At 40.8% G+C, this 11676-nt stretch overlaps 2 protein-coding genes and 1 long non-coding RNA gene across 6 annotated transcripts in view; 1 reads left to right on the forward strand and 2 right to left on the reverse strand.

Annotated features, from left to right (window-relative positions):
* LOC112488419 (uncharacterized) overlaps positions 1-2431 on the forward strand; it is a 4198-nt gene extending 1767 nt beyond the window's left edge. Inside the window, exon 2 of the long non-coding RNA XR_003052434.1 lies at positions 2012-2431. This is a non-coding gene — a long non-coding RNA (uncharacterized LOC112488419). The remainder of the gene's footprint in view (positions 1-2011) is intronic.
* slc16a6b (solute carrier family 16 member 6b) lies at positions 2089-8317 on the reverse strand. 4 transcript variants are annotated; one of them, XM_025064575.1, is made up of 6 exons: positions 8007-8317; positions 6066-6316; positions 5828-5971; positions 4761-4889; positions 3531-4463; positions 2089-3254 (listed from the first exon to the last, which is right to left on the reverse strand). In XM_025064575.1, exons 2-6 carry the CDS (start codon positions 6298-6300, stop codon positions 3001-3003), a joined length of 1695 nt encoding a protein of 564 aa, XP_024920343.1. In that variant the 5' UTR covers positions 6301-6316; positions 8007-8317; the 3' UTR covers positions 2089-3000. The 4 variants fall into 4 exon arrangements, with proteins under 4 accessions (XP_024920343.1, XP_016896025.1, XP_008328757.1 ...); XM_017040536.2 differs by lacking the exon at positions 8007-8317 and adding an exon at positions 7212-7671 and having other exon boundaries at positions 6066-6319; XM_008330535.3 differs by lacking the exon at positions 8007-8317 and adding an exon at positions 7212-7670.
* Positions 8318-9483: 1166 nt separating this feature from the next.
* The window catches only part of LOC103393541 (WD repeat domain phosphoinositide-interacting protein 1-like), a 7872-nt gene continuing 5679 nt past the window's right edge, over positions 9484-11676 (reverse strand). Inside the window, exons 8-11 of the mRNA XM_025064536.1 lie at positions 11243-11370; positions 10960-11093; positions 10735-10835; positions 9484-10139 (exon numbers count right to left, since the gene is read on the reverse strand). Of these exons, the coding sequence (XP_024920304.1) occupies positions 10089-10139; positions 10735-10835; positions 10960-11093; positions 11243-11370 (414 nt within the window). The 3' untranslated portion in view covers positions 9484-10088. The remainder of the gene's footprint in view (positions 10140-10734; positions 10836-10959; positions 11094-11242; positions 11371-11676) is intronic.

The following is an 11676-nucleotide window of genomic DNA, read 5'->3' on the forward strand; positions in this document are numbered from 1 at the left end:
AAAAATATTTTTTTCGGTCAAAAACTAAATCATTTTCATGAAGATTTTTGTAAAATTATTTTTTTAAATTTGATCCTTTCTTGCATGTTTCTCAAAATTAGGGCTTTTAGAGAACATTTTTAGAATTTTTTTTCTATAAACGTTTTTGACAAAATATGAAGTTAACGTAATTTCTTCTTCCAAAATGTGAATTTTTCGTGTCATTTTTGGTCATAAACTAAAACAGAATTGATGAAAATCTTTGTAAAACTACTTTTTAAAATTCTATCGTTTCCTGCATGCAAATTCTTTTCTATAATAATCTCTGTCAAAATCTGAACTTTTTGTGTCATTTTTGGTCAAAAACTAAAAACTTTTGATGAATATTTTTGTAAAATTATTTTTTACAATTTTATGTTTTCCTGCATGTTTCTCATTAAATTAGGGCATTTCGAGAACAATTCTACAAATTTATTTTTATAAAACTTTCTGCCAAAATGTGAATTTTTCGTGTCATTTTTGGTCAAAATCTAATACATTTTGACCAAAATGTTTGTAAAATTAATTTTCAAAATGTTATCTTTTCCTGCATGTTTTCTATAAAATTAGGGTATTTAGATAACATTTTTAGAAATTTATTCTTACAAAATGTTTTGCCAAAATGTGAACTTTTTGTGAAGTTTTTGGTCAAAAACTAAAAGATTTTGACAAAAAAATGTATAAAATTATTTTTTACTTTTATCTTTTATGTTTTTCACAACATTTAGACAGAATGAAAAAAATAGTTCCTTTTCAAACTACTGATGAGATTTGAAGACATATTTACCTGAGACAATGCCAACAGCGTCGTACATCTCTTTTAATGAATTGGTGTAGGCAGAGGTTATGGTGCCCAGGCTGATGAGGAAGCCTCCCATCATCACCACCGGACGACTGCCAAAGCGGTTGCTCATCATTGTTGACAACGGAGCTGTAGAAGAGCAGACGAGAGACTTGGTCAGGTTACAGAGGAACAGTGGATCAGAAACAAGAGTGAAATAGTACAGCAACTGTCGGACAAGTCAAATTAGGAATTTGCCAAAAGTTTTTGGAAAAAAAAAAACTCAAGTGCTCTAATTTGATGTGAAAATGCAGATCAGATAAAACTTTGAAAAAATTGTCCAAAATTGTTATCATAACTTTGTTACACATCTGATCAAAAATTACACGTGAAAAAATACTTGAGAAATTTCAAAACAAAAATTCTAAAATGTCTCAAAATGCTGTATTTGATGAGAAAAAAAGCAGAAACCATAGAATTTTGGGGGAAAAAAATCATCAAACTTTTTCAACGTCTGACCAAAAAAAAAATGTCAACAATTTGCATCAGAGTTTTTTATCACCTGAACAAAAATTCAATTAAAGTGTGAATTTGCTAAATAAATATTTTTATCACCTGAACAAAAATTCAATTAAAGGCGTGACTTTGCTAAATAAATATATACTTTTTTTCAATATTACCTTCTGATGGTTTAACATCTCATTTATATCAGCACCCGTCAACCTGACAGGTCTTCGATCCCTCTCCGTGTTGCTTTGGACAATTAAGATACAGGTGTGTGTGTTTGTGGGTTCCCCTCGGAATGAGCCAGTCCGACTCCAGCGTTAGATTTTGATGCTCCTTTTTTAAAATATCCACCAGAATCGTAACGAACATAAAGCACTTTTGACGCGGTTCGTGTCCTCTCGCACTGACACCGTCGCCTCAGCTACCGACCGTCGTTCTCCCTCCGCTCCCCTATACTACGGTGCACACACCGACTGACTCCCAGCAAACGCTGCCGCTGCAGGTTATAACCGTATAAATACCGTATAAACCGTATAAATACAAGAAGGACTCAAACAGACATTATGATATTTGGAAAGTAATCGAAGGTCTTTTTGAATTCCTAATGTTTTTGTCACATGCAGAAATGCAGCAGTTCGTTGTCTGTTCGTTTCATAGATTTACATCAACATTAAATGTCAGAAGTGTTCTGTGTTTTCTTTTCAGTGTGAAACTCTCCAAATGGCTCGTCTGGTGGTTGAGGTCGCCGACCCCTGGTCTAAACAATAAATACCACAGTGATGTAAATATTACAATTACAATTTTATTTGGGTTTCATTGGAGAGCAGCGTGAAATTTCAAAGAAAAATGAAGTGTCTTCCACTCACGTGGACACGGGTCCTTGGTTTACTGCAGCCTGCTGCTGAGGTAAATATGAACGTCAGACTTCACATGCCTTTAAATGTGCTGACTGTGAGTGTACGGTGCCGCAGGACAAGACGAAGGTGCTGTTGACTCGTCAAGTTGTTGGAGCAGAAACACAGGCAAAGCATCAGTCAGACAGACTGACACATCGTCATCATCATCACATGGACACGAGTGGAATCAAAGTCTTTTTGGTATAAAACTGTCGTATAAAAGTTTACAGTCAGGAGTAAAAAAAAAGTGAAGCTTCCTCTTCTTCTATGACTGTTTCCATCGAACAGTGATGCAGGACTGACCTTGTCATCAACAAACCTCATATCGTAAAGTTCATATGTTCAAGTTCATAAAGTTAATAGTAAGACTGTTTTTTCCCTCTAACTTTTAAATAAAGATTTGTTTTTGGATACAACAATAAGACTTCAACAGCGTCACATGACCAGGATGTGGCCGCAGTTCTTGGTCGTGGTCATGCAAGTGGCCGATGTGAAGAGCAGATGTGTTGTACGGCGACAAACGTGTGATACTGAAACGATACTTTTGTCCTGAGATAAAAGTACAGTCGAGTCAAAACAAAAGTAAACAGTAAACTGACTCTTTGGTCTCGGAGGAGACACACATTTACTCCTTCAACTTCAAGCTTGTTTAAAAAAAAAAAAAAAAAAAAAAAAGTGATACCTGAGATTGGGAGCCTACCACTGCAGCGACTGTAACTGTTAGTCAGGCTACAGCCGTTCAAATATACCAGGTGACAGCAGCAGTGAGGTGACACGATGCTAAAGCTGAGGCTCAGTTCACAGAGAGACGTTCTGTTTGACTGGACTGTCGTCCGACGCTAAGTCCACCTCCAGGAAGTCCGCCTGGTTGTTTTCCTGCTGTGACAGCTTCTTCTCTTCCTCTCTGGACCTGATGTCATCTCTCTTCCTTCTGTGGCACAGACCAGTCTTGGCCGGACCGACCAGAGCCAGGCAGACGGCACCGAGGCCCATGCCGATGGCACAGGAGTAGAAAGAAGCACCGTAGTTCTGCGTGACGTCCACCAACACTCCTGCGGGGGAGGAAGAGGAGAAGATGTCACCGTGAAGACGACAACAGTTTTAACTGTGGTTAGAAACTGGAGGGAAATGTTGAAATAAGTTATGATTAATGTTTAAAATCTATTTCTGAACAATGAACTGACATCAATCACTCAACAATGACACTGATAAAAACCAACTTCCTGTTATGGTGTGAGCTGAGTGATACAAACAAACAAACAAACAAACGCTGACATCATCACTAAATTACCCACAAGTCCAATCAAAGCACTTTTTTTTTTTTTTACCTGCTAGCGGTGGTCCAGCCAGCCCAGCGAAGCTCTGGATGAAGACGTACATGCCTACAGCCGACGCCATTTTCTGGACTCCGACCACGTCCTCCTCAGCAAGCATCGGGATGTGCGTGGAGGCCACGGTGCCCAGGAAGTAGCCGTAGAGGGCACAGCAGACCACGAGGCCCCAGAACTCCCACACAAGCGTGAAGGCCACCAGAACCAGGCAGAGAAAGACCACGCAGACCAACAACACCAGGGTCTTCCTGCAGGGGACTTTGTTCAACACTACGCCAATGGACAAGCGACCAAAGATCTCCGCCACAGCCATGACAGACAGCATGTAGGAGGCCATACTGGGCTCCACGCCCCGGCTTTTACTCAGCTCAATGACGTAGAGCTGAGGAGCAAAGAAGCCCAGTGTGGCAAACAGGCCAAAGAGGGCGTAGCAGATGAAGGCACTGTCTTTGAGCACAGAGACGTCCAGGAGTTTGGTGTTTGACGGCTTTGGAGAACCAGCCTCCGCCTCCGCCTCCACACCTTCTCCAACTTCAACCTTCTCCATCACCAGAGTGGAAGTTGGAGACAGCGATGCCTCCCGACTCTTTCTGTCCTGCTCCTCCCACTCCAGCAGCCCCTTGCTCTCCACTCCCACAGTCCTCATGTCCCCATTTGAGGTAGAGAGGGACGTGACCCCTGAGTCCTCTGACTCTACAGAGACGCCGGAACTCATAGAAGTTCTGGTTTGCTCATTTTCCAGCTCGTAGACGGTCTGCAGCTGCTTCTGGGAGAGCGACTTCTTGTCGGACTCCTCGTCCTCTTTCTTGACTTCTGGCTTGATGATAATTGGACAAAGCAGGAGTCCGCAAACAGTCACGGACGCCTGGAACATCCCAATGATGATCAAACAGTGGCGCCAGCCGATGTGTGCTTTCAGTGCAGTGAAAACTGTGAAGAAAAAAAAAAAATCATCAGCTGTTTTTGGTTTTTGTTTTCTCTTCCTGTTTTTTTTGTTTATGTCAGTCAAAGTTCAACTTCCTGCTTTTAAACAGATGATATGAAAAAATGGGAAGTAATTATACATTTACAGAATAAAGTTCTGGTTTGTCACAAAACATATAAAAATAAATATTCTAAATATTCTATGCTTTTAATAAAAAACTAACAACAACACAAACTAACAAACGTGTTTTATCTCTTCACTCCTGTACTTTCTAATAAAGAATTTGTTTGTTTTTCACTGACCTGGTGCAAATGCAAATATGGCGACGGATTCTCCAGCAGAAGCAACGGACGTGACGAGGGCTCGCCGTCTGTTGAAGTACTGAGCTAGAGTGGTGATGGTGGGGAGGAAGGTGAGGCAGTAGCCCAGGCCTGTAAACAAGAAGGACAGAAACGCGACATAACAGCCACTAACCCGCACAGTGGAACACTGCAGGGAGAGAGGAGGGTGGGTCAGAGATCAAGGTAGTCAGGCTGCTCCTTTTTTAAGGTGGCGAGCTGCTTGAGGCGACTCAGTTCATTGTTACAGCTGCTGCTGAATGACATAAGGCATGTAAAGACAAAAAAAAAAAAAAAAGAGGAGAGACAAAGAGAGAGAGGAGAGGGTGACGTCAAGTTAGCTGCAGCTCGTTTCAGAGGCAAACAAGGTAACACGGTGGGAGGGCTAGCAGTGCTTTCTGTCCAAAAGAAAAAACAAGTTATTGTGTTGTCCACCTGAACTCTCACCCATTAACGTCACATGTCAACAAACGTTGTTTTTTTTTTGTTTAGTAACAGATGGAGTTTTGACCTGAGCCACTTAATTTGTCATTTGTGTGAATTGGAGTGTAAAAAAGAGAATTTACTGATTGTCAGAAAGGCAGAAAGTGGACCAGTGTTTGCCTTTTTACGATTATACGCTTCTGCAAAAAAACAAATTTTGTTGTTGACACTGCTAGGAGTCCCTTCAGTTCATTCACTCATGATGCTGTTCAACAAGAAGAAACAACAGACTGGTTACAGAGGCACACTGGCTTCACGTTGAATAAAACAAACAAACAAACAAACAAACACTTCCGTTAACGTGGACATTACCTGTGGCCGTCCTGTAAGTCTCCAGTTTAAATGATCTACTAACGGACACATGGTCATTTCCCATTTATATATAATTATATATACAAAGCAGTTAAATATAAAGTAATAACATTTTTATTTTGAAATGTAAACAATTGCACAATAATGATCATCCCTTTGAAAAATAAAGAAGCCAAAAACAGCTGGAGGACAGACAGACGTTTGAAACTACTGATGAGACGTGATGACGTGTTTACCTGAGACAATGCCAACAGTGATGTACATCTCTTTCAATGAATTGGTGTAGGCAGAGGTTATGGTGCCCAGGCTGATGAGGAAGCCTCCCATCATCACCACCGGACGACTGCCAAAGCGGTTGCTCATCATTGTTGACAATGGAGCTGTAGAAGAGCAGACGAGAGACTTGGTCAGGTTACAGAGGAACAGTGGGTCAGAAACACACGAGAGTGAAGAAAAACATCTGAAGTGACAAACCTGTGAAGGAAAAGACGAAAACACAAATGGAGATGACCCACGACACTCGACTGTTGCTCTCCCCGAACTCGTCCATCAGGTCCTGGAGGAAGACCCCCAGGCTCTTGATGGTGCCGTAGGTGCAGACCTCCACCATGAAAAAGGCCACGGCCACAGCCCAGCCCCAACCACCATCAGGCACTTCTGGGTAAACCTTAGGACCCAAATAACAGTGGGAACTCGGAAGGACCTTCATGGTGAGAGTGGGCCACCTGCTGGCAGAGCAGGGAAGATAAAAAAACAAGATTGTTGGTGAGTCAAAGAGGTGAACAGGAAGTGTAAACAGTGAGCATCTTTAAACAACAACAACGGAGGACTTTTGTGTTTGTGTAACAGTTCATAACTGGTCTTAAGGCAGTGTTCCGCTTTACTCCACCAGGTGGCGTTTTTGACAGTTTTATTTTAAGACATTGAAACCGGTTTTCAAAAATGTTTCGAGTTCAATTAAACATCGGTTTAATGAGGTTTCACTGTTGTTCATGTATTTTACCCTTTGTATTACGTGTCAAGAACTTCCCGGGTAAACATCGGTGTAATCAATAACATGACAAAGACTGAACACCAAGAAAACAAAGACGAGAAATAACTATAAAAACAATTTTCTCAGATTCTTCACAGACTGTATCTCTTGGTAAAACTTCAGACTTGTAAGGTACATCCGTCCTTTCATGTTTCATGACTATCGTCGTGAAAACGCTGCGTGTTGAGTCACAATTATTTGGTTGAATAAAACAAACTTGACAAAAAAAAAAAACAAAAACAAAAATCCTCTTCATCAATAGTAATAATTTTTTTTTTTTTTAAAAACTACCCTTTTCGCAATGTTTGCTGTGTGTTTTCCTAGAGAAGTGATTTTGTGTCCTGAATTGTGTGGTGATTTATCCGCACTGCGGTGGAGGAGGCAGATGATGATGTCAGTGTGCAGCATCCCCAGGTTTGTCGAAGCCCGAGCTCCGAACACACACTGCGTTTCCATATTATATTATAGTATCCCCGTGTCCCTGACTTATTATTTATACAATAACACCGAAGAACGCACTGTGAACACACTCGGTCATTAGTGACACATCACCACAGACGTTCAACGGCCGAACAAGTCACACTTACCGGCAGAGCTGAGTCTAAAGAGGAAGAGGGGGAAATGGTTTTTCTTTCTTTTTCTTTTTTTTTTTTACGTCGTCGTCATCTTGTTTAGTCTTTTCAGCTTAATTATTTACGGCAAACGATTAGACTTTCCGAGGTGGAGTGAGCAAAACTCCACGTATTTCTGAGTAAAACCCGAACACTCTATCATCAACAACGACTACAAAAAGAAACAATTAAAAAAAAGAATATTTATAGCCGTTTTGTCACGGGTCACAGCGACAGCAGCATCTTTTGTCTCAACCATTTCCTCTTGCTTTGGCAGCCCTTTACCGGCTCAAGCCGGTATTCCGCCGTGGGCACGCGCAAAGGGACGCGCTCGTAAGCTCTTCTCTATCTGAAACACGCACGCGCGAGCTTCTTTCTCGGGCATCATCTGCCGGCTTTTGTGTTGCGTTTACGTGAGGCTTGGAAACAAGAACGTCAAACAAAAGCCATATCACAAATTACCGATTATTATATCAAGACGAAAATATTTTTTTTACATTTTCTTATTAAAAAAAAACCAAACCCAATACTTGTTTTTTTAAACGTAACATGGGAAACGTAACATTTATCGGAAAGTGAAACAGTGAAACAAAAAAACAAAAAACACTTCGATTTAAAATAAACCAGATAATTTTAAAATTGACCAAACGCAGAGAGCTCTTTTTAGAGTTTCGGCGGGTAAGAACATCATTCTTTGGTTAAATGTTTTCAGTAGGATATAACAATTAATACATGTCAAAAATAGTGTGTGAATCATTAAAATGGACTCACCCTCCTCTCCGTGGCTTCTGATGTCGAGTGTCAGACTTGACCTGATCTGAAGTACTTTTCTCTGCACAACACGGGCGTGTCTACGAGGTGGTCAGCAAAAGGCCAGCCCTTCGGTCCCTGTTAAAGAAAATGTCAGAGGAATACAAGGGGAAAGGTTAGGGTTAAGGTTAAGGCTAGACTGACTTCATTTCAGGGAAATCACGCAAGTAAACAAATCTGGACGGTAACACCTGGGACTGATGCAAGTGGATTGACTGTAAACAGTAAACAGTTTATTAAAGCTAGTTACAGATATTTTGAGAATCATTTGTTTTTGTTCGTTTGTTTTTTATGCTGAAAAAACTGTTTCATACCTCAGGAACCGAACCCTAAAGTTCTACTGCCAGTGGTTGTTCTGAAAGTTGTTTTTTTTTTAACCCCACAACAGCTAGAACGTTAAACGGGCTGTAACCTGTAAAAGAAGAAGATGCATTTTAGACCGTTGGAAATATTGCGATGACGTGTAAGTGTCTGACCTTTGACTGATCATACTTACATAACCACCAGCATCGGGCGATACCTTATCAGGAATCTTCAGAAAAGAAGGAAAGAAAGAGTCCTTTGCCGTTCTACAATGACTAGACTGTTTATTTCGTTACTGTTATAAATAGTCATATATTATCAATATCATCATCATCATCATCGTGATTATTAATATTTTTTTTTGTATCATCACTTGACCTCTTTACTCCTTTACAAACATACACACAATCCGTAGTGTGTCCAGGCTAACAAACATTTAATACATGTCAGTACAGTAAAATACTATGCAGAAATAAAAACTAAAATAATATTGACGGAAATATTCATGTTGCTACGCTACGGTAAAATCAATAAAAACAATTTGTCAAGTAATAAAGCCTTTGAAATTGTGGTAATAGTTAATGCATGCACCTTAGATCTCCAACCTTTTCTCCAAACTCCCTGATTTGTTTTTTTTTCAGATGACGTTTTGAACGAGACGTGCAAACTTGAAGGAAGGTTAAAGGTCCAGCCAGAACATCTGAAGTCTGGCTGGATGAGGTTTTGACCTAATAAACATGACAGGACAGGTCCAGGTTTGTCGGCTGCACCCTAAAGCCAATCTTTTTGTAACGTTTTGTAATTAACGTCCACGTCTAAAGGTTGGGGCGGCTGCCGAGGCCATTACTATGTATTTTGTTAAGTGGACGGTCCATTTAAACAATGTTCGACTTCTGTTGATCGGGACCCAAACTATTTTAGTTCTGTCTGGTCCGTGCGGACGGAGTGGGCGCTACTGTGGGGCGCAGCCTCTTTAGGGAACAGAGCCGTGGTGAGGTGCTGAAAACATGGCTGCCTGCGTGGACACAGGAAAAAAAACGTTTAAGGTTCACCTGATGAAATGTCAGTGTGGGACGGTGTTGGTACAACTGTAAATGTCAGTGTGGGACGGTGTTGGTACGACTGTCCCCTTTTTTTATTATAAGGAGTTATTAACAGCTTATTCTTCTAAGACCAAAGCTCTTTCAGCGTCTCAGTGACGGAGCTGCTGTGATTTGTTGTTGCAGTTGTTAATTCACCGCTGCCTCTACATTTACATCCCAGGCGTATTTTTTTTAAACCTGGTGTTTGAAATATATTTTCAAAGAACAAAACGAGAGAAAATGGCGCCTCCCAGTGAACTACAGGGACAGGAACACTCTCTCATTGACTCGTATATATTTGTTGAGACTGTTGTTCATTAACTAAAGTCTAGGTTTTCCTGTGTTCCCACTGGCGGCCATGTTTGAAACGAGACGTAGTTTTGACCTGGCTGTACCAACCAGCACAGTCAACCATAGAGAGTCAGTACCTTAAACTGTCCCTTCAAAACACTGAGCCACATACAGTCAAAAAAACAAAAACAAACGGTTCTACAGTACTTGTACTTCTTGTGTCAGTGTTTTGTTTTTTTTTCCCACTAGTGTGCGTTTTTTTTTTTTTCTCTAAACGAAAAAAGTCAGATGGCACCATGAAAGTCTTGTTTTTTGCTGTTCATTTGACTCCACGGTGCCTTTTCTGTCCATGTGTCCTTCTACACAATCATGAGCGCCTCCCTGGGCCGCCTCCAGTCCTGTCGCGGCACCAATTAATCTAACAAAACACATGAACAGAACCGTTAGTTTGATTTGTCAAATGCAGCTCAGTCAAAGACCAGCGCCAGGAGAAGTCATGCAAAATGGTAAAACCTGAAAAAATATTTATTTCTATTGACTTTTTTTTTTCCTTCATGATTCCTCCTTAACTGTGATGACACTGAATATTAGCCCTTTTGAAAATCTAATGCCAAGCTTTTGACTTTTAGAGTTTTTTTTGTCATCACATTCAAGGAGGTTGGGGTTTCCTGTAGAAAAGTGGTAAAATATGACCAGACAATTCAGAAGGAAATACTTTGGTTTTCAGCTGTGTTAAACTTACCTCGCTTTGTAAACTAATGAATGTTAACAGAGACTAACAGGACAGCTGCCGTCCAACATTTGGACGCAACTGGACTGTTCGTCAGCCGAAGGAAGACAACATTTTGAAAATAAATTAAAATATAAGCCCTAAATTATAGGTTGGGAATATTAACGATAATAGGAAAATAATCATAATAAAAGTCTACACTACAATGTGCAGCTGGATAATGAGGAGCTCACGCTACAGCGCAGAGCTACTTTTTGAATGGTTACGACTTCTGGATGCTCACAGGCGGAAACTCATTCTCGTCGTCCAGACACACGGGTCCAGCAGCAAACTCATGTTCTGGAATAACTTCTCCTTTCTTGGCACCTCCATCTTCAGAGTAGCCTGTGCACAGGAAAGACAAAGAAGAAGAAGAAGAAAAAAAAACCCAAACAAATCACTAGAATTAGCTCCAGGATTAGTTAATGACTTGGAGTAAAGTACTGGTTCACAACACGCGGAGACGGACCAGTCAAGGTGGCAGTGACCGGTCCAGATGCTGGTAAAGCAGCCGTAGCAGCATAAGAGGGAAAGATGGGCTCCGTGTCATTTGACCCCTCAATATCTGGTTTGTCACTTTGGTCGTCATCAGCACCGAACAGTCTACAGGAGTGGGAACAAAGAAGGATTTAACACACAACACAACAGCATCAGAACACGTCTGGGTGGTGAATACAACAAATGATCGACGGTGAAATGATTCAAAATTCCAGCAGAGGTTCCCGTTATATCCATCCAAGTCAAAGCCTTACCTGTGTTTTTGGACCAGCATGCACTCGCCTCCGTCCGCCGCGTCCACATCATAGATAAAAAGCTGCCCACTGGCTGTGGCCACCAGCAGCCGAGGAAGCTTCTGGATCCTGAAAGACAAAATGGTGGTTCAACCACTCAGTAGATTCACAGAAACATGAAATCAAATGATGTCAAACTACTCAGTCTTCTTTGTATTAATGAATGGAATTAAAATTATCCTCCTCTTAAACAATTGTGAAAAAAGAGAGGAATTTATTATAGAGTTCTATTATATTGAATTTATATTAACAAGACAATTATAATAAAACACAGAGGTTCCACTGAAGGTTCTCACTACTCCAGGTCACAGGAATATCAGAAATGAACAGGTCCAGTTCAGTTGTCCTGGTCTACCCTTCATGTCAGTAACCACGGTAACACCTGAGCATCAGGA

This window comes from Cynoglossus semilaevis, chromosome 17 (genome assembly GCF_000523025.1).
Source record: "Cynoglossus semilaevis isolate Cse_v1.0 chromosome 17, Cse_v1.0, whole genome shotgun sequence".
Lineage (NCBI taxonomy): Eukaryota > Metazoa > Chordata > Actinopteri > Pleuronectiformes > Cynoglossidae > Cynoglossus > Cynoglossus semilaevis.

What these genes read in the sequence shown, in the direction of transcription:
- slc16a6b (XM_025064575.1), bottom strand. Translation starts at nt 6,300, where the DNA reads ATGAAGGTCCTTCCGAGTTCCCACTGTTATTTGGGTCCTAAGGTTTAC. An exon ending in TTTCGTCTTTTCCTTCACAG is followed by an intron (nt 5,972 to 6,065) that starts GTTTGTCACTTC and finishes GCTCTTCTACAG; the next exon opens with CTCCATTGTCAACAATGATG. An exon ending in CACTGTTGGCATTGTCTCAG is followed by an intron (nt 4,890 to 5,827) that starts GTAAACACGTCA and finishes TCTTGTTTACAG; the next exon opens with GCCTGGGCTACTGCCTCACC.